Source organism: Macrotis lagotis, chromosome 3 (genome assembly GCF_037893015.1).
Source record: "Macrotis lagotis isolate mMagLag1 chromosome 3, bilby.v1.9.chrom.fasta, whole genome shotgun sequence".
In the NCBI taxonomy this organism is placed as follows: domain Eukaryota; kingdom Metazoa; phylum Chordata; class Mammalia; order Peramelemorphia; family Peramelidae; genus Macrotis; species Macrotis lagotis.
Window position 1 is genome coordinate 127,240,090 of NC_133660.1, and position 21,022 is coordinate 127,261,111.

General features: G+C 34.1%; 1 protein-coding gene across 14 annotated transcripts in view; it reads left to right on the forward strand.

Annotated features, from left to right (window-relative positions):
* The window catches only part of INPP4B (inositol polyphosphate-4-phosphatase type II B), a 981,822-nt gene that overhangs the window by 635,640 nt on the left and 325,160 nt on the right, over window positions 1-21,022 (forward strand). For all 14 annotated transcript variants that reach the window (XR_012477007.1, XM_074229241.1, XM_074229248.1 and 11 more), the window contains one exon: window positions 10,774-10,886. Coding sequence is in view for 13 of the 14 variants with exons in the window: in XM_074229241.1 (XP_074085342.1) it covers window positions 10,774-10,886 (113 nt within the window). In the remaining variant the exon portion in view is untranslated. The remainder of the gene's footprint in view (window positions 1-10,773; window positions 10,887-21,022) is intronic.

The window sequence follows — 21,022 nt, forward strand, 5'->3', positions numbered from 1 at the left end:
CACCTCTGATACAATCTGTGTGATCATATTGATAAGTATCTTTATGAACAAATTCCTTGACTTCTTTCATACTCAGTTTTGTCATCTACAAAATGGAAGAGCAGTAGTTCCAACTTTATGAGTTACTGTGAGGGTCAAATGAGATGATAAATATAAAGAATTTTCAAAATCTTAAGTGGCTGCATTAATGTCAGATATTTTTAAAGATGCTTTGCCATTTTGAAGCCAAAGTATGCTCACTAAATAACAGCTATAAAAGGAAGTATTTTGTTAGTGTTGAGAGGAAATTGATTCAAAACTGAGGCAATCAAGGAAGTCTTCCTGGAAGAGAAAGTTCTTTCATTATGTTATTTGTTCCTCAGAATATAAAGATAAAATAGTTAATAGTTCGCATTTATGTACTGTTTCAAAGTTTGCTACTCACTTAGCTGATGACAAAACGAAGAAGTTAGTTATTGAGAGAATTCTAATCCTACCTTTCCATTTAACCTAATGTCTTGGTCTCTATTAAAACTCTAGGATTCACAAAAATGAGATCTATGATAAAGTGCTGACCCCAAAGAGTTACATTTTCTTTTGACTCATACAGAAACATTTAGGGTTTATTCTTAGAAATTTCCAAATAGACTTATTTCTATATTTCTACAAATATGAGTGCTAAGGTCCCTAGATGCCATACAAGCACTTAAAGTAACAAATGCATATTGGGTAAAGGGCATTCTTCATTTCACACAGCAGAAAATTCTGAGGATGCAAGGACCTTCAGAAGTCTTTGTGTAGGGAGAAAAATAATATATATCTATATCTATATATAAATATATAATATATATACACATATAAGCACATATATATTCCATATAAGCATACAACATATAAATTGTCTTTAAATTCCCCTCAAGAGGAGCTTATACTCTGGGAGGACATGGGATGTAACAGAGCCATTCTATCCACCCTCTCTCTCACGGAGTTTAAGATAATTTCTTCCAAGTTTATACTTTCTACCTTATGCTTTAGGCTGTCCATGGACGGCAAGCTATTTGAGGTGGCTAAACTGGTATCACCATTCCCAAAAGAACTTAACTTTTACAGGTCTTTTCAAAGGGCTGACTATTCTCTATTTCTGATCATTAGGATAGAGGGTAAAAGGAAGGTTTTCTTAGGATAGAAGAAATTCTATATCTGTAGAAAAAAGAGGGGTAAGCCAAAGGAAAGAGAAATAGCTGAAGTCTAAAGAGAAGGGATAATGAATTAAACAGACTTAGGATGGGAGTGGGGCAGGGGAATCAAATGGAGAGGTGTATGAATGGAATCAGAACACAAATGCATGAGGTTAGAATTGGTGAGTAGGAAAAAAAGATGAAAAGTATAGGTGGACAGTGAAACTGAAATGTGAAGGAGTGAAGTTTAGCAAACTCATACAATGATATTTTTGTCTTTTCTCAGTAAATTAAGAAGTGAGACATCTGCTGATTTAGGGGAGTACAAGTGGGACTGGGTACTTCCAAGTAAAAAATCTTCAGAATAAAGAAAATGGGAAAAAAAATTTTAAATAGTTGAGATATGAATACAAGCATTTTATTCAGTAAGGTGCTTTTAACACTGACTCTTAATCAAGGTTTATTGATTGATTGATTGAGGCAATATTTTTCATTGGAAAAATGTTGAACTTAATGAAAACAGGAGTTTTGAGTCCTGGTTTCTCTACTTGCTACTGAAGTGAACTTGGAGAAGATATCTAGTCCGTCAGTCACCCAACATTTATTAAACCTCCTTTGTTAAGAGTCTCTGTGCTAAGTGCTGAGGATAAAAAGTCAAAAACAAAACAGTCCCTGTCCTTGGGGAGCTTACATTGTGTTTGGCAAGGAAAAAACTGTCCATAAACTACGTCTGCAAAATAAATATAGGGGGAGGGGAGCTAGAAGGATCAGGAAAGACCTGACATAGAAAATGTTGCTTAAAACTAATTCTGAAGTAAATAGGAATTCTAATAGGTAGATGTGAGGTGAGGTATACTGACAGAAGATGAAGTGACATGAGAGAAAGAGAAAGATCAGTTTGCCCAGACACTATGCAGGAAAAGAAATAATATATGTTAAAATTAGGAAGCCAAAAAGGATACGTATATTGGATCCTCAAGGCATTAGAGAATGAACTTTATTGAGTAGAAGAATGATGTGGTCAAACTTACACTTTTGGAAAATCAATAAGGTCATCCAGGATGGATAGGAGAGGAAAGAGGCTTGAAGCAGGGAGACCAATTAGGAGTCTTTGCAATATTTCAAGCAAGGAGTGATGAAGGTCTGAATTAGGGTGGTAGCCCTGTAAGTAAGAAGGAAAAGGCATTTGATATATATTGAAGAGAGAGAGAATGACAAGATTTGTTAACTGTTTTTATATATTAAATGAGGGAGAATGAGATGTCAGGGATATTTCTGACATTGTGGATCTGAAAAAAATAGGGAAGTTTGGAATGGAAAATTGAGATGGATTTGGAGGACATTTGAGCTTAGATCCTGAGGTTCTCAGTTTACTCACTTGCAAAATAAAGGTACTTGGTCCAGAAGACCTCTGGGTCCCTTCAACCTCTATCTATGTTTCTTTGTCACATGTAAGTAAAATAGCTTGAATTTGAAGTGATTTCTTTTCCTGATTTCTTCTAGCATGTACTGTGCCTGAAAACAAAACTTTCCTTTTGAAAGTAGCTATGCCTGCATGTACATACATGTTGATATTTTAGAATGCTTTGCATTTAGATTTTAATTTTAATTGTCTATTCACTCTCAGCACTAAATATTAATTTTTAACAGCAAAAAGAAATTTACTGTATGGGAAATCTTTGCTGCTTTACCTCTAAGTCTGTTTGCCTATTCTGAATTATAGAATGAAAATAGACAGAACAATGCTCATTTTCTCATAAACTTAAAATGTTCTTTCCTCCTCCCTTGGTTGCCATGGTGAAGGATGGACTTCATATTCTAATATTGCTGAGAGGTTTTTTTTTTTGCTGTTTACATTATTTATGACATCCACACTTAGCAGTATTCTCAGAGATTTCACTTTCAACTTTATTTCTACGCAAATCAATTCTTCAGGGACTTTTAACACATCTGAGTATATACTTTGAAGGTGTAGATGATGATTATTAACAGGTGTGCAATGTTCAGATGAAGCTGGAGCCACTTTATAGAGCAGCTTTTGAATAAACACTTGAATGAAGATTGTCACGTCTCTTGAAAACAAAATAGGTTCTTTTTTAGCTGTTCTTTGATTTTGATTTAACTCCTTCAGAATTTATGACATGCCTTGGGGTACAACATAGTGATGGGCACTGGAAAGACTAGACATGATAGACATAACAACTCCTACCATCAAGGTGCTCAGAAATCTTCAGGGAATAAGACTTAGGCAGGAGGGAACAGTTTAAGAAGATAGAAGAAATCTTTTTTGACAAGTAAGAATGGATCATAGTATTTAGAAATGGGGAGATCAGTTAGGTAAGCTCCTCAACTGTAGAGTTGAGAAAGCTGAAGCAAGAAAATGAAAAAAAAAACAATGAAACTCCTTGATCCAAGTTCAGTTGCTAGTAAATAACAGTTGTGAACTGAACATAGGTTTCTGATTGAATGCTCTTTTCACCATAATAAAAACTCCTAAAATGAAGGTGTGTTTCTAGCTAGGTCTTAATTTTTTCATTTATACATAGAATTTTCCCTTTCATTCATTTCTTATTCATTCTCTTTATTTTTACATCAGTCATTTCCAAATATATTGTCTCTCCCTTAGTCACTGAGTCTTTTCTTGTTAAAGAAAAAAAAGTAGGAAGGAAAGAAGAATGGAAAAAGGAACGAAGATATAAGAAAGAAAGGAAGAAAGAAAGAAAGAAAGAGAGGAAGGCAAGAAAGATGATTTCAGTTAACTAAAACTAACCTTTTGAGAAAGTCTGAAAAAACATATACAATATTTCATAAGAATGAATGAATTAATGGAATACATTAAGTTCTTAATGTATACCAAATTTTATGCTAAGTGAGAAAAAACTGATTCCCGTGGATTCATGAAGTTCATCCTCTAATTGGGGAATTAAAGTTCTAAAAGTACAGAAGAGAGCTAGACCATACTGCTTTATCTCTTTTGTGAAAAGAAGAATCAGATTATTATAATTATATAGAATTTTGACACATTTTCTTATGCTGTTATTTTGCATATAGCTTTTGCTGATTCAACTTATATAATTTTATAACAATTCATATATATCCATGATTCTCTGGGCTTCTCAATTCATTTTTATTACAGTAATATTTAATTCCATTAATCTGTTTCCCACACTTTTTAGCCAAGCCATAATCAATGAATATCCCTTTGATTATTTGTCTTCATGAGGATGTTTTATAATACTTTTTAATATCATTCTAAAGAGCACATTGATAGAGGTATTTCGGGTATTTTATTTATTTTAAAGTTATTTTAAATCAGATCTCTCTTTCATCTCCTTACTTTTGTCATTATATTCAATTGCTTCTTTTTAGAATTAACTTGTAATCTGCTCTTTAATGCAGTGATTTTCTATGTAAAACATCATGATATCTGCAATTAGGTATCATTTTGTCCCTTCTTTGATTGTTAGACTTTATATATATATATTTTTTGCTGTCACTATTATTTCTATAACTATACAAAATAGTAGAAACAAAGTGGAACATTCTAGTTTTACTTGTCTGTATATTTTATCATATTAAAATAGCTTTTCTATGCAGATTTTGGGGAGTTTAGCCTAAGCAAAGGCTACATAACCACTTATTGACAAAATTGTAGGAGAAATGCTTAGTTAAATATAGGTTAGACCATAGGGCCCTGAGGTCTCTCTCTCAGTTCCACAGTCTTAAGATTCTATGATCTTGTGTGTGTAATTCTCTTTTCAGAAATCAGGTCTAAGTCATCAAAAGAAATCTGGTCTCATTAAATAATTCATTCATGTTTCCTTAAAATAATACAAAAGTACAAAGGAATTAGTCCATTATAATTCTGCCATCCTTCCTTAGCACCAAGTCCTATGGCCTGTATTTCATAGTAACTGAGTCAGAGGAGATTTCTTTTTATGTATTTTTTAAATTACCTTTCAAGTTTTTGCCATGGGTGATCAGAACTATAAAATTCATTTGAGAAAAAAGATGAAAGTCTGTGGATCAAAGATATCATTCAACTATGATCAGTATGAGGGTTTTGTTATTTGTTTTCTTATATTACTTTTTTAATTTACAGTTTGGAAATAATTCTTCAGGAAACAGTTTCAATGGTGTTTTATTTATTTTTTCAAGTTTTTGATGCATCCCAAAGAATTAGATTTTCCAATTTTAAGCCATCTCCATCAGCTTTCATTTAATTTGCATTTATTTGTTTGGTAATAAATGTTGTTATATAACTCACACAAAATTAAAGGAAGAGATTCAATGTTAGAAAATACCATGATCATATGATTTTCAGAGCTAGAAGGAAACTTACAGATCATCTATTTAGTCAGAAAACATTTAGTAAGTGCCTAGTGTGTACTACACATTGTGCTACCCAATAGGAATATATAAATGAAAAGGGGGGGAAAACGCACTCTTTGCCTTCAAGGACCTTATAATCTAATAGTAGAAAAAAAAGACAAAGAAATTGAAAATTAAGTGGGAGCAAGTATCCAACTTAGGAGGATGTTAGTGAAATTAATAGTACAATTGGTTAGAAAATGAAAATATATCTCACTTCATTTCACAGCTAAGAAATCTAAAGTTCAGAAAAGTGGTTACTTTTTCAAGGTCATAAGGTAATCCAATGGCAGAACCAAGATTTAAGCTGTCCTCAAATGTTTATTAGGCAATCACTTTATGTGATTGTTCTGTCCTGGAAGAGAAATGATATTTCAGCTTTTATTTAGTTCCTGTCTTCAAGGAATTTAGTCTAATAAGACATAGAGAAATATAATATTCAAAAATATATGTTAAGTGAATCAGAGATGTATAAAGTCAAAAGCTAAGTGGGGTCTGCAGGAAAGGATATCAGGAAACATAACTTTTGAGTTAGATTTTAAAAATAGAGATATAAATTCAGCAATAAAGAAAGAAGAGAGAAAAGAATAGGAAAAAAGAGAAGAGGGGTAAAGGAAGAAAAAAAGAAAAAAGGTGATTATATTTAGAAGTTTGAGGAATTGAGGAGAAGAAATGAGGAGTTCATGTTATATGGCCTCAGTGAATTAGGAGGTAGTTATTTATTCTTAAGTGTGAATGTAATATGTGGACTTGGGAATGCAAAGAAAAATGAATAGAAGTAGGACTGTCACTGTGGGTAATGGGAAGCACAGTCTTCAAGTAGACTAGACAGATTGTCAAACAGCGCTGAGGGCTCTGCTGGGGTTGCACACCATAAATTGTTATGGCAGGAAATCAGCTTACTTCTGGGGCTTTCTCTGGCAAAGCTCAGCAGCCCAAGGCCAGGAGCAAAGAAACAGCATAGATTTTCTGACTTCCAGTCAGTCCTCATTCCTCTGTATCTCAGTGACTAAATATGGTAATAGGAACATTTTTGTCTTTCCTATTCCTTGACTGGTTTTCAGTTGTCATACTTTTAAGTTCTTTCCCAGTACTTTGGATTTGACTTAGTTATACACTAAGTTATACACTTAGTTATAAACTCTATCTCTACAGCTGTAGATAGCTTAGGGAACTCAGAAATTATCTATTTCAATCCATAACTGACCAAAAATATCATCCACACCATCCTCAGAAAATGAAGACCTTTCATGATAAGGAACCCACTATCCTCAAGGAAGCTTATTCCCCTTTGGAATAGATGTAATTACCTGGAGATTTTTTTCTCACATAAATTCTATATCTGCCTTATTGTAATTGTGTACACAAGTACTAATTTGGTATTTTCTTAAATTCTCTTGCATCATCTTCATCATCCTCTTCTTTATCTTATCTATGACCAGGACATAACAGAATGATTAGCTGTGATATTCTAAATATTGTTATTATTTGTCATCATTTCATTCATGGCCAACTCTCTGTGACCTCATTGAGGTTTCTTATCAAAGATACTGGAGTGATTTGCCATTTCCTTCTCCAGCTTATTTTACAGATGAGGAAACTGAGGTAGACAGGGTTAAGTGACTTGCTCAAGGTCACACAACTAGTAGGTATCGGATGCTGGATTTGAACTCAGGTTCTCTTGAATCCAGTGCCAGCAATGTAAAAGTAAGATATGTTTTCCCTTCTTTAACCTATCCTATTATATGGTTCCCAGACAGACACACAGACACATATACTTTAACTTGGTCTTTATGATCAGCAGAAGATGGCTTTTTCAAAATCATTGAGCAGGTTTATTAGTTTAAGCTGTGACCAAGGGACAATCTAGTTTCTCTAAAGCTGATGAAATGAAATTCACCACTTTGGGACTTTAGTCCTATGCCAGGTGAAAATTGTATTATGGTGACAAAATCATGAAAGTTTCCATCTTAAAAAAGAAGTGTTAAATATCTTCTCACTTTATGAGGTTTGTGGTTACCAAATTTTATTCATACAGAAATTCTTTTCAGAACATAAATTCTTATGCAAGAAATCTATAGTCAGCATAGTATAAAGGAAAGACACTGTTAGAGTGTGAGTATTAGTCTGACTACAGAAGAAACTGTGAATGAACTGTATGTGTGTGTGTATGCATGATCAAGTACTGCTTCCACTGCAGGGGAACTGGGGGACTTTCTTGTTCAGGTGAAGACAAGCTCTCTGTTGTAATTGTTCCCTGGAAGTAGTATAAGCCCCTCCTGCCCCAAAATGCTTAGTGTTGATGGAGAACTCAATATGGCAGCATGCTCTGTCTAGTGTTTTATTAATTGTTTTTGACTACAGTTCTGTAAAGCCAGTCAGGGTTATAAACCTCATTTTACAGATGAGGAACCAGGTATCGAGGGGTTAAATAGTTTATCCAAGGTCACATATCAAGGCATGCAGAGCTGGCATGAGAAAGTATTGCCTCTGAATCCTCACTCTTTGCTTCCTTGAACTCCCTTTGAAAAATGGAGCTATCCCAGAAAACAGATTTGACCTGTTCCAACTTAGAATTAAGGGGAATGGGAAGCAGAGGAGCATTATAAAGTGGTCTTATTAGCCTGTTTGGACTTAAGTCCTGTAGGTTGTGTTAATTCTATGGATTTATTTTATTTATACACAGATATTTACTAAATATTTACTCTAGACAGGGCACTCTGCTAGGGAAAAGGACTTTAAAAACAAAAATGAAACATGCTGGTTCTCCATAGGCTTACATTCTTTTGGGAGATATATAAACTGAAAATAAAATATGAGGCATCTTTTTCCTTCCCTTGCTAAAAAAATTCATTTTTATTATGAACTTGACAGACATCAGTAGAAATAAATGTTTTCCTATATAAGGAACAGAAAAGTAAGACAGCATATGAATCTTTCCTATGTACAAACTAGAATTAAGGAGATGGATGGTAGTTGGAGGCATAGATAGATGGATATACATCTACCTATCTCTATCTATAGATGTTCATATACATAGATCCATATAAATATACATAGATACAGAGAATATATATCCCTAATAATGATAATATTGCTCTGTTTATCTGGGACCCTTTATACCTGACTTTTTTTCTTTATGGTTTTAATTATTCATTGACATTCCTTTCTTTGCTTCTTTGGTTGAAATTTCACTCTCATTCCTCTATCCATCTACCCCTACCCCCCCCCCCACCAATGGCTTGCTTATTTTTTGTACTTTGGGTACTTTTGGGCAGAAGGCAGGCTATTTTTTTCAAAATTTTTGCCCAAATCATTATTTATTTTTTAATTAGTTTTTAAAATTTTGAGATTCAAATTCTGTCGCTTTTTCCAACTCTTTCCCTACCCATTGAGAAGACAAGTACTATATTATTAATTGCTAATAATTATAAATTATCAATAATTACCAATGATGCATATGAAACCATATAAAACATTTTCATATTAACTATGTTGTAACAACAGCAATTTAAAAAATAAACTGAATGAAATATGTTTCAGTCTATAATCAGAGTTTCTCAATTTTTACTCTTTGGAAGTAGAGAGCATTTTCATCAAGGGTCTCTCTGAATTGTCACCATTGATTATTATTACTATTACCATGTATTCATAGAATTGTAAAGAAAAAAAGAAAACCATTGCAGGGTCAGAGATTTCAAGCTAGAAGGGAACCTTGGAGAACATCTAGTCTGAACCTCTTTGTGTCTTGGCCAATCATGGTTAAACAGAAGAGCAAAGACCTGACCTCTGGCTGCCTGACTCTGAATATGGCAATCTCTCCATTGCTTAGTCATAAAGAACATGCCTGTCCACAACTTTTTCCTCTCTGCTGGAAGGTGGGGAGACCCTTTCTCTTTCTTTCTCCCTTTCTCTCCTTTCCTCCCTTTCCCCCTCCCACTCCCACCAGGGATTTTAAGGTCTTTAGGACATAGATTCATGGATCAAAAAATTCATGGATCTAAGTCAAGCTCATTTTTCAGATAGTAAATAGGAGACTGGAAAGACTGGACTAAGTTCACACAAGTATTTGTCAGCAAAGTCAGAATTTGCAACTAGTTCTCCTGGCACCAGAACCAGCCCTTCCTTTTCCACTTTATGTACCAAAAATGTAGGGCTCCTAATCTCAAATAGCTTCTTTGAGTCATGAAAAACATCATTTTTTTTTATTTATTTCCAAGATTTATAATTTTTGTCACTAAAAAAATAACCAAGAAAATCTTCTTAAAAGAATTATAAACTGACATTTAATCTAGCTTATTTTGGTGCATCCAGGTTTGTTTCTTCTGCAGACCTAAAAATTCCAAAAGCCAGGACATTTTGTGAGAGTGATATTTTCTGAGAAAACACTTAATTATTATAAAGTATTTTTATTGCTGAGTATAAAGAACACTGATCTAACTCAGAATTCTAGGTCCTTGGAACGTCTCTGATACACAATTAGCTGTGTGATCTTAATATAATAATTGTAAGAATAATAAATATTGCAAATATTTTCTCCTTTGATCCTCACAGCAACCCTAGGATATAGGTTCTATTATCACCTCTTTACAGATGCGGAGACAGGAAGGCAGAAGTTAAATAGTTAAGGAACCTAAAGCTACAAAATGCCTAAGGCTGGATTTAAACTGAAGGCTCCTTAAATCTAGATTCAGCACTTTTATAACACTGTCAAACCACTTGCCATTCTGAGAATCAGCTTCACATCTGTACAATTAGAAAAACTGAACCAGGAATTTTCCCACTTCTGCGTTCTAAGATTCAGAGTAAGTTGTATTAAATCTGGATAAATGGAACTGTGAGAGAAAGACACAGTTTTCTAATGACCAGTGTAATATAAGGGAAAGAAAATCAGATTTGGAGTCAGTAAACTAGGATTTTAGTCAGTAAACTAGATGTGTCGCAGACCAGCTGTAAGTTCAGTCCTCTCTTTGGATCTCAGTTTATTACTTTCTAAAGTGAAGAGAGCCTTAGAAAAATGACTTCCAAAAACATGATGCCATGATCCCATTACCTTTGTAAATATTGTTATTTTGTATGACCTAAGGGTTTTGCAGTAGAATAAAGGTTAGAAACTTAAAAAGTGAATAAATAAAGGAATTTTTCTGGGTTGGCGTATTGATGGAGCACAAATAAAACATGATGTGAAAGCAGGGGAGGGCAAAAAGTTATTGTAAAAACTACTTGTTGTCTCCCCTCTTTTCAGATTTATCTCATTTTCAAGAACAAAATGATCTAAAAGGATTACTAGAAAATCTCCAACAAAATGTCCAGGCCAAAAAGAGAAAGAATGTAGAAATCATGTGGCTGGCTGCAACGGTAAGCTCTTTCTGTCAAACCATTCTCTCCTTCCCAAAGAGTCCAGAGCTCCAGAGGGGATCTGACTGACTCAGGATTGCTTGGGGCTCCTCATCTGCTTTGTGGGTCACCCGGGCTCTTTCCATTTTCTAGTTCTTTTTAAATATTGCTATCCCCATATACTCATCACCAATAAATAAATAGCCCTTAGGGAAAAAAACTGGGAAAGAGATTTAAAAAGTGAAAAATGGGGGAAAGCCATGGAAAAATATAGAAAGTTAAGTTGTCACTGGTTTACTGTTCTTTTGAAAACTGAATGCAGTTGGTCTTTTGAAGTAAAGTGACCTGACTCTGGATAACCTGAGTTCAAATTTAGCCATGGTACTATGCTAGAAAATGGAGAATTAACAATAATATAGGGGAAAGTAGAGTGATCAGGAAGCAAGGAAGGAAGGAAGGAAGGAAGGAAGGAAGAAGGAAAAGAAGAGAGACAGGAAGAAAGGGAGGAAAGAAGGAAAGAAAGAAAAAAGTCATATATTAAACTCTTATGTTTGAAGCTATACTAAGAACAAAAAGGATCACAGCTCCTATTCTCAAGAAGCGCATATTCTAATTGGGGAGACCCTAAGGATCATTTTGATAACTATTGTTTTAATAACTATTTCACAATATGGCTTATGCAACCTAGAGTATGGCTTCATAAATCTCAGAACATACTTGATTCCATACTGCACCACTAGCATACATATGAAAATCCAAGCCTTTTTTTCCCTTGTTGCCAGAGCTTTGATTATACACAGTAGTACCTCTTCCTTCTGGGAAGAGGGCATAGATAATTCAGCAAGAGGCTATATAAAATAATTTACACAGGCTAGGGCAGAGGCCAGTAGATTGAGTTTCTTGTCATGTCTTCCTTGCCTCCTAAGAAGGAACATCAAAGGGAAAAGTAAGAAATATTCTTTTCAAGGTCTTATTGGTAGCAGCTCCTTTGAGCACTCTATTATATTAGATAAAGGTTTCTTGAATAATTTTTTCTGAACAACAGTTGCCTCTTTTTAGATTCATAAGCACTAAATTTCTTAATTCTCTCAGTATTCTAGGAAGGTAGATTATATTGTTTTGCTACTTTACTAGCATGGAAATGGCAATGACAAAATTTATTATTGTCAAACCACTATTACCAATTATAATTTAGGTTCTTATGTTTATTTAATAATTGTCAGGGTAGTTTGGTGATGCAGTGGATAAAAGTACAGAGCCTGCAGTCAGAAAGATCCATCTTTCTGAGTTCAAATGAGGTCTTAGATACTAAGCATATATGTGACACTGGGAAAATCACTTTACCCTCTTTGTCTCAATTTCCTCATCTGAAAAATGAGCTGGAGAAGAAAACAGTAAACCACTTAAGTAACTTTACCAAGAAAACCCCAAATGGGGCCACTAAGTGTTGGCCACAAATGTAAATACTGATCAACAAAAAAAATGGAAGACAACTGAAATTACCATACAACAATTTTTCACTGTATTTATCCTATGACAAAGCCCCAGGAAAATGTAAGTGCTTAAGAAATGTTGGATGAATTGAACAATGTGTGTTAAGTTCATATTGTTACTTCCATCTTATTCATGAGGAAAATAAAGGTAAAAGAAGAGAAACAACTGGTTTAAGAAATGACTGTCACTCACATGCTGGCACCTTTCCTGACAACTATTTCTTGGAATCCCTAATGCCCATCAAGGCTGACTAGGATGAGATGTCATCCAAAGATGATAATCAAAGAAATGAAGAAGCTTCTCCCCAATCACCATCAATCCTGGGAGATAGGGGGAGTGGAGGAGGTGCCTCTTTAAAAGGGACTCTGGCAAACTTTTCTTCCTATACCCCAATTATATTTTTATTCTTTCATTTTTTTTATTTCCCGTGGTAGGATCAGAAAAAAAATTAATACTAGGAAATGAATACTAATATATCATGAAAAGTATGGAATCATTTTCCTTAGTGATTTGTCAGTGAGTCCTGCCCTCAATTTCCACTTGTTAGAACTCTATACTCCCCTAAAATTATTTTGTATTCCCTTCTGGCCAAGATGGTAGAGAGAACTGACTTTCCCTCAGAACTAACAATAACAAGTCTCTTAATAGATTTTAGATCAACAGAACCCAGAGAAGAACCAAGGAAAACATCATGTAGCAAGGTCTATCACGGGCATGGGGATAGTGTGAGCAAGCCAGAGAGCAGAGACCCAGTGCAGGTGTGGTGGGGTGATGCCAAGGGACTAACCTGAGAACACCAGCAGAAGCGTTTCCTGTGTGTGTGGTGGCTGAGAGAATGCTAATGCAATGGCTCAGAAATCTATCTGGTTAGCTCTGCTGTTACAGAAGACCTGGGCCAATAGCCTGAGTGTTTTCAGTGGAGTCTCTGTGTTTCAGCCAAGTTCCCTCTCCCTATTCCTGTGAGAGAACATGATTTTCTCCAGAACAGGCAGAGTAAAAGCCCCTAGGTGTTTGCATGTTACCCCCAAAATCAGGTAACAGATCTCCCCTAGGGCTGATTGAGTTGTTTAACTGTCTAGCTCCAGGGTCCAGCCCACATTGTATGAGAACAGCCCAGATTCTGTCACTTCCCGCACCCCCCATGATCTACCTAGGGAGTGAATCACTAATCAGTACCACAGACAATCCAGAGAAAATTTTGGTATCCCTTACAGACCAGCCCACTGAGTAAACCCCCTGGAGTGAGCAAGGAATCTCAACACATAATGACTGTGAACCAACCCCTCCCCAACACAAAATCCTAGGGAAAGGACCCAAAATGAAAAAAGGTCAGTGTAAAGCAAAGTTCAATGAGTGCTACCTTGGAAGACAAGGGTCCTAAAAAGAGAGGACTGAAGCTTCAGAAGATAATATGAATTGGTCTCCAGGCCAGAATGACATTGTAGAAGAGATCAGAAAGTATTTTAAAATCAAATGGAAAAATTGGAAAAAGAAATGCAAGAGAAAATTAACATCTTACAACAAGAAAACAAATTCTTTGAAAAACTAGTCAAATACAAAGAGAAAATAATTCTCTCAAAAACACAATTGGAAAAATGGAAAAAGTCAACAACTCCTTCAAAAACAGAATTGACCAATTGAAAAAAGAGGTGCAAAAGATAAATGAAGAAAACACTTCTCTTTAAAAAAAGATTGGAATCTGTGGAAACTAATGACTTCACAAGACACCAAGAATCTGTTCAACAATATTTTTTTTAAAATAGAAGAAAATGTAAAATTACTCATTAGCAAAATAGCAGACCTAAAAAATAGATCCAGAAGAGACCATCTAAAATCATAGGACATCCTGAAAACCTTGAAGAGAAAAAAGTCCGGACTCCATACCTCAAGATATAGTGAAAAAGAATTGCCCTGATATCCTGGAACCAGAGGACAAAATAAGTCATTGAAAGAATATATCAATCCCTTCCTGAAAGGGAACCCAAAATGAGTTCCACTTTGGCCTTAGACACTTAATAATTACCTAGCTGTGTAGCCTTGGGCAAGCCACTTAACCTCATTGCCTTGCAAAAATCTAAAAAAAAAATATTTACATGAATAAAATAGAGAAAGAAGAAATCAATGAACTGAGCTTGTAACAAACCTCAATTAGATATCATATTAGAAATGTTAAAAATTAAAGGGGGAAGATAATAAAATTGAAAACAAGAAAACTATTGAACTAATAAATAAAACTAACTTGATTTTATGAAGAAAAATGAATAAAATAGATAAACTTTTGGTTAATTTGATTAAAAAAGGAAAGAAGAAAACCAAATTACTAGTATCAAAAATGCAATGGGGGACTCATCACCAATGTGGAGGAAATTGAAATAATAATTCAGAACAATTTTGCACAGTTGTACACCAACAAATTTGATAATCTTAGTGAAGTGAATGAATATTTACAAAAACATGAATTGCCCAGGTCGAATGAAGAGGAAATTAAATACCTAAATAACCCTCTCTCAAAAAAGAAATTCAACAAGCCATCAGTAATCTCCCTAAGAAAAAATCTCCAGAGCCAGATTGATTCACAAGTGAATTCTATCAAACATTCAGGAAACAATTGGTTCCATTTCTATATAAACTATTTGGAAAAATAGGTGAAGATGGAACTCTGCCTATTTCCTTCTATGACACCTATATTGTGCTGATACCTAAACAATCAAGAGCCTAAACAGAGAAAGAAAATTATAGACCAATTTCTCTAAAGAATATGGATAAAAAATTCTTAAATGAAATCTTAACTAAACTATTACACCAAGTTATTTCTAGGATAAAATACTATGACCAATCAGAATTTATTGCATGAATACAAGGTTGGTTCAATATTAGGAAAACTGTCAGCAAAATTGACTATATTGATAACAAAACTAAAAGAAATCATATGATTATTTCAATAGATGCTGAAAAATCTTGGATAAAATACAGCACCCATTTCTACTAAAAAGACAAGAGAGCATAGTAATAAATGGATCGTTCCTTAAAATGATAAACATTATCTATTTGAAACCATCAACTAGCATTATATGAAATATGGATAAGCTAAAAGTATTCTCAATTAGATCAGGAGTGAAACAAGAATGCCCGTTATCACCACTATTATTCAATTAGCTTCAGCAATAAGAGAAAAAAATTGAATAGGGAATTGGGAAGAAAGAAGCAAAACTCTCACTCTTTGTAGACCTAGAGAACACTAAAAATCATTTAAAACTACTGGAAACAATTAGCAACTTTAGCAAAGTTGCTGGATATGAAATAAATCCACATAAATCATCAGCATTTCTACATATTACTAACAAGATACCGCAGCAAGAGTTAGAGAAATCTCATTTAAAATAACTTCAGACAACATAAAATAGTTGAGAGTTAGTTGACCTGCCAAGGCAAACTGAGAACCTCTAGCAAAGCAAGTATAAAACACTTTTCACACACAGAAAATGAGATCTAAATAACTGGGCACATATCTGCTGCTTATGGATAGGCCTGGCTAATATAATAAAAATGGCAGTTCTATTTAAATTTAAACTACTTATTTAGTGAGATATAAATCAAACTTCAAAAAACATTACATTAATGAGCTAGAAAAAGTTGTAACTAAATTCACATGGTGAAACAAAGAGAAAGGAATTTAATGAAAAAATACTAAAGGTGGTGACTTAATCTTACCAGATCAAAAATTATATTAAAATCACTCATCAAACTGTCTGATACTGGCTAAGAAACAGTGGTGGATCATTGGAATAAAATAGGTGCAAAAAAGTTAGCATGAAATGATTATAGTAATCTGCTGTTTGGTAAACTCAAAGAGTCCAATTTCTGAGATAAAAACTCATTCTTTGATAAAAATTGCTGGGAAAACTTGACGATAGTATGACAGAAATTAGAATTAGACCAATATCTCGTAGCCTATACCAAGATAAGATCAAAATGAGTACAGGATTTAGACATAAAAGACAATAATATAAGCAAATTAGTAGACCAAGGAATACTTTACCTGTCACACCTATGGAAAGTGTAATAATTTATGACCAAGGAAGAGATAGAGAACATTATTAAAAAAAACTGGATAATTTTGATTACATCAAATTAAAATGCTTTTGCACCATAAAACCAAGAGCAAAAGAAATGTAGTAAATTGGGAAATATTTTTAAAACTAGTATTTCCCACAGAAGACTCATTTCTAAAATATATATAGAATGGAGTCAAATTTATAAAAAAAACAAAACAAGCCATTATCCAATGGATAAATAGTCAATGGATATTCAAAGATAATTTTCACATGAGGAAATCAAGACTATATCTAGGCTTATAAAAATTGCTCTAATTCATTACTGATCAGAGAAATGCAAATTAAAGTATCTCTGGTGTAGTACCTCACACCTCTCATATTAGCTAATATGACTAGAAAGGATAATGATTAATACTGGAAAGGATTTAAGAAATCAGGGACACATGCATTTTTTGGTGGAGCTGTGAACTGATACAACCTTTCTAGAGAGCAATTTGGAATTATGTCCAAAGGGCAATAAAAGTGTATCCCCTTTGATCCAGCAATACTACTACTGGGTCTGTATCCTGAAGACATCATGAAAAAGGGTAAAAACACAAATATACAAAAATATTCATAACAGATATATTTGTAGAAGTAAAGAATTGGAAAGCAAGGGGATGTCCCATCAGTTGGGGAATGGTTGAACTCTCTCCCTCCCACCTGCTTCATCCCTATTCTTCTCTCCTCTTCTCCCCTTTTACTTCTCACTTCCTCTCACACATATTCAGATAAGACAAATATAACTACATGTTTGTAGTTTCATTTCACCAGACAGATGATTTTATTGACATGGAGAAACTACCAATGAGGAAATATCCTCACTCAATGTAGATCTGTCTTTGCAATGCAGCTTATGACTTAAATAACTAGCCCAAAGTCACATAAACCAGTTTATATGATGGAACAATATTGTTCTATTAGAAATCAGGAGGGATGGGATTACAGAGTAGGCAGGACAAATTTGCATTAATTGATGCTGAGTGAGATGAGCAGAACCAGAAGAACGTTATACACCTCAGCAACACCATAGGCTGATGATCAACTTTGATTGACATGCTCATTCCATCAGTACAATGACAGGGACAATTTTAGGGGATCCATGATAGAGACTATCATCTGTATCCAGATAAGGAATTATGGAATTTAAATGAAGACTAAAGGTTATAAGCTTCAATTTTTTAAAAAAATTGTCTCATGTATTGAATAATTTTTCTATCTCTAATATTTTCTTTCTTCCTTATGAATATTTTTTTCTCTCAACACAGTGATTTTGATCTATGCATATCATGGAAACAAATGTAAAGACTATATCAGATTGCCTTATGTTGGGGGGCAGAGAGGAGGGAAAGGAGGGAGGGGAAAAATTGTAAAATTTGAAACCTGGCAAAAATTATTGGTAGAAACTACCATTGTATATATTTGGAAATTAAATAAAATATTTATATTATAAAGATATTATTTGTATATTTGCTTAACCATGTACTTATTATTTTCTTCCTAGAATTTCACCCTTCCTTGAGGTCACAATGGTTTCAGTTTTGTTTTCCTATTCCTAAGACTTACCACTATTCCTGTTACAGAGAAAGCACTTAGTAGATGCTTGTTGAATTAATTTGAATAGAAATGAATTGCCTAAGATGACAATACAAGTGTGACATAATGTTTAGTGGAACTAGCAGAATTTAGTGGGCTCTGAAACTCTCAATTCCTCTTGTTCTCTCCTTCCATCCTTCCCTCCCTGCAAGATGATTTATGATGGCTACTGAACCAAATAGTAGAAGGACTAATATTATCAGCCGAATGTTAAAGGTGCCAGACCATGAAGTTACTCCAACCCCACAAGTGTTTTTAAGAAGCTCTGAGAAATAATTATCTTTATTCCCCAACACTATGTCAACTATAATAAGAATCAGCTTTTCAGCATTAATTTAACCCCTAAAATGCTATTTTTAAGTAACAGATCCTTACAACACAAAATGCACATGCTACATACATATATAGGCATAGATATGAAAATGTGCATCTCCCTGAATCAAACAATCAACATTTATTAGTAGGTGACTTCAATGACCCAGGTATTGTACTAGATGCTGGATCCCTCAACCAACATTTGCAGTTCTTTTAAAACTATGTCTTGCTAAGTTAGCTGCAGTACCAAAAACTTAAGTAGCATGTCTAGGGATACACTGGCAGTCTTTTAAAAGATAGGATTCAAGATTTTCCAATGTGCATATAGATTTCATATATATATGATTATATATGTATATATAAACATATAGACATATAGTACATACTATGCTGAAATAGAAAAGACAGAAATATAATGAGGGAGAATGAAAAAGGAGAGAGAGAGAGAGAGAAAGAGAGAGATAGAGGAGGAGGAAGAGAAAAAGAGAGATGGAAAGAGGGAAAGGGGGAAAAAGAATGAATAGATGAAAAGTTGTCTCAGTATGATTATGAATAGGGAATTATCTTTATAGTCATAAAGATCTACTTTCACATCCTGTGTAAGAACACATAAGTTATTTAACTTATTATTGCCCCCCCAGGAAGTTCTCTATGAATATTAGTTACAGAGCATTTTGGGATCTACCTTGTTGAAAAAGAGCATCCTCACCAGTGAAATCACAAGTCTATGCTATACTCTCTCCCTCCCCCCTACTTCATCCCTATTCTTCTCTCCTCTTCTCCCCTTTTACTTCTCACTTCCTCTCACACATATTCAGACAAGACAAATATAACCATATGTTTATAGATTCATTTCATGAGACAGATGATTTCATTGACATAAGGAAACTACCCAATGAGGAAATATCCTCACTCAATGTAGATCTGTCTTTGCAGTGCAGCTTATGACTTAAATGACTAGCCCAAAATCACATAAACCAGTTTCCAAGGCATTATTTTAACTTATGTCTTTCTGATGCCAACTTCAAAATCCCATTTAGTACCACCATGATGTTTTTTAGGATTAAAGAATGTGTTGAAATCTAGGAACAAAAGCACAGTTAATTCTTTTATCAGCCAGAGTTCTTCAACAGTAGGATAAAATTTGCTGAAGTTTCTTGAACAACAAGGTACAGCTTTTGCTCTTCTCCTAAAGGACCACGTAGGTTTTTTTAACCCAAGAATCAGAAATATCTATCTAGAAAACAAAGAGAAAAAGATAAGGGGTATTATTGGATCAAGGTCTTTATTTGGATAGGCAATTGAAAAACTCTCTCAGACAAAATTCCTTTCTCGAAGACTGATTGTTCAATGGTTTGATCATTTTCCTGATACTTTGTTATGATTCAGAATAAATATAGGGTTTCTCTGACCTACCTCGAGCTCAAGAGTATAGGCTTTAAGGTTCCTTCTGCTTCTTTTTTGTGAGGTATCTTTTTTAAGGGGGAAAATTTTGATATGAATATTTGTCCATATTATTCTGGACTGTTGATATAAAAAAATGCTTTCAGATTCCCCTGGGTAATACAACCTTCCCTCAACATTTAAGGTTCCTTCTGCTTCTTTTTTGTGAGGTATCTTTTTTAAGGGGGAAAAGTTTGATATGAATATTTGTCCATATTATTCTGGACTGTTGTAAAAACAGTTGATATAAAAAAATGCTTTCAGATTCCCCTGGGTAATACAACCTTCCCTCAATGTGATTTCAAATAGTTATCTGATATAAATATTTTCCAATAAAACTCTTGGCAAAATGAAGAAGAAAGAAAAATTGGAATTTTAATCAGAGGAACTGAGTTCAAATCCTGTCTTTGTCATTTATTACATGCATGTGCCCAGTTTCTTCTTGCTTTTTTAAAAAGAATGTTAATTTCTAAGACTCTTTTTTATATCTATATACTATGACCTTCTCAAAATCTGTCCTAAAATTCTTTCCTAAACTTAACTTATAATAGGCTTCATTGGATGACATCACATTAGAATTCCCCTCCCTCTACCCCATAGTCTAGACAACAAAACAAGTCAACCAAGGAGCTCCCTCAAGCCCTCATTTTACCAGAGACCCACCCTGTTAAATTTTTTCTTCCTTCACCATCCTCTTCTTCAACATTTACATATTTCTCAAATTAGAACAGAAAAAATTGTAATGAAATGTATCTTAAAATGCATTCTATGTGTCTTTTCTCCTTATGGATGTGTCCCATGATATCTCAAGACTAGGCCGGATGTCTATTTCAGTTCTCAAATGAATTCAATTCAATCCAATCTTAAGATATATTAAGTGCTTATTATGTGTTGAACACTGTGTTCAAATCGGAAATAAAAAGACAAAAAGAAAAATCATCCCTTCCTTCAAGGAATTTATTCCCCTGAGAGGTTAATGATATATAGACAGATAAGAAAAAAAATAGCTTCTTGAGAGGTGGAGGAATCTTGGAAAGGCTTTCTGTAGATTGTGGTACATAAGGAGCCCTGGAGGAAGCTAAAGATATTAAATGTAGAGACGAGGATGGAATTTCTTCCTCATCTATAGAGCATCATAGAGTAATAGGGGTCAGCATGACAATTTTGAGAAATGCTCATTCTTAGTCAATCTTTGATATAACTTTGGGTCATATT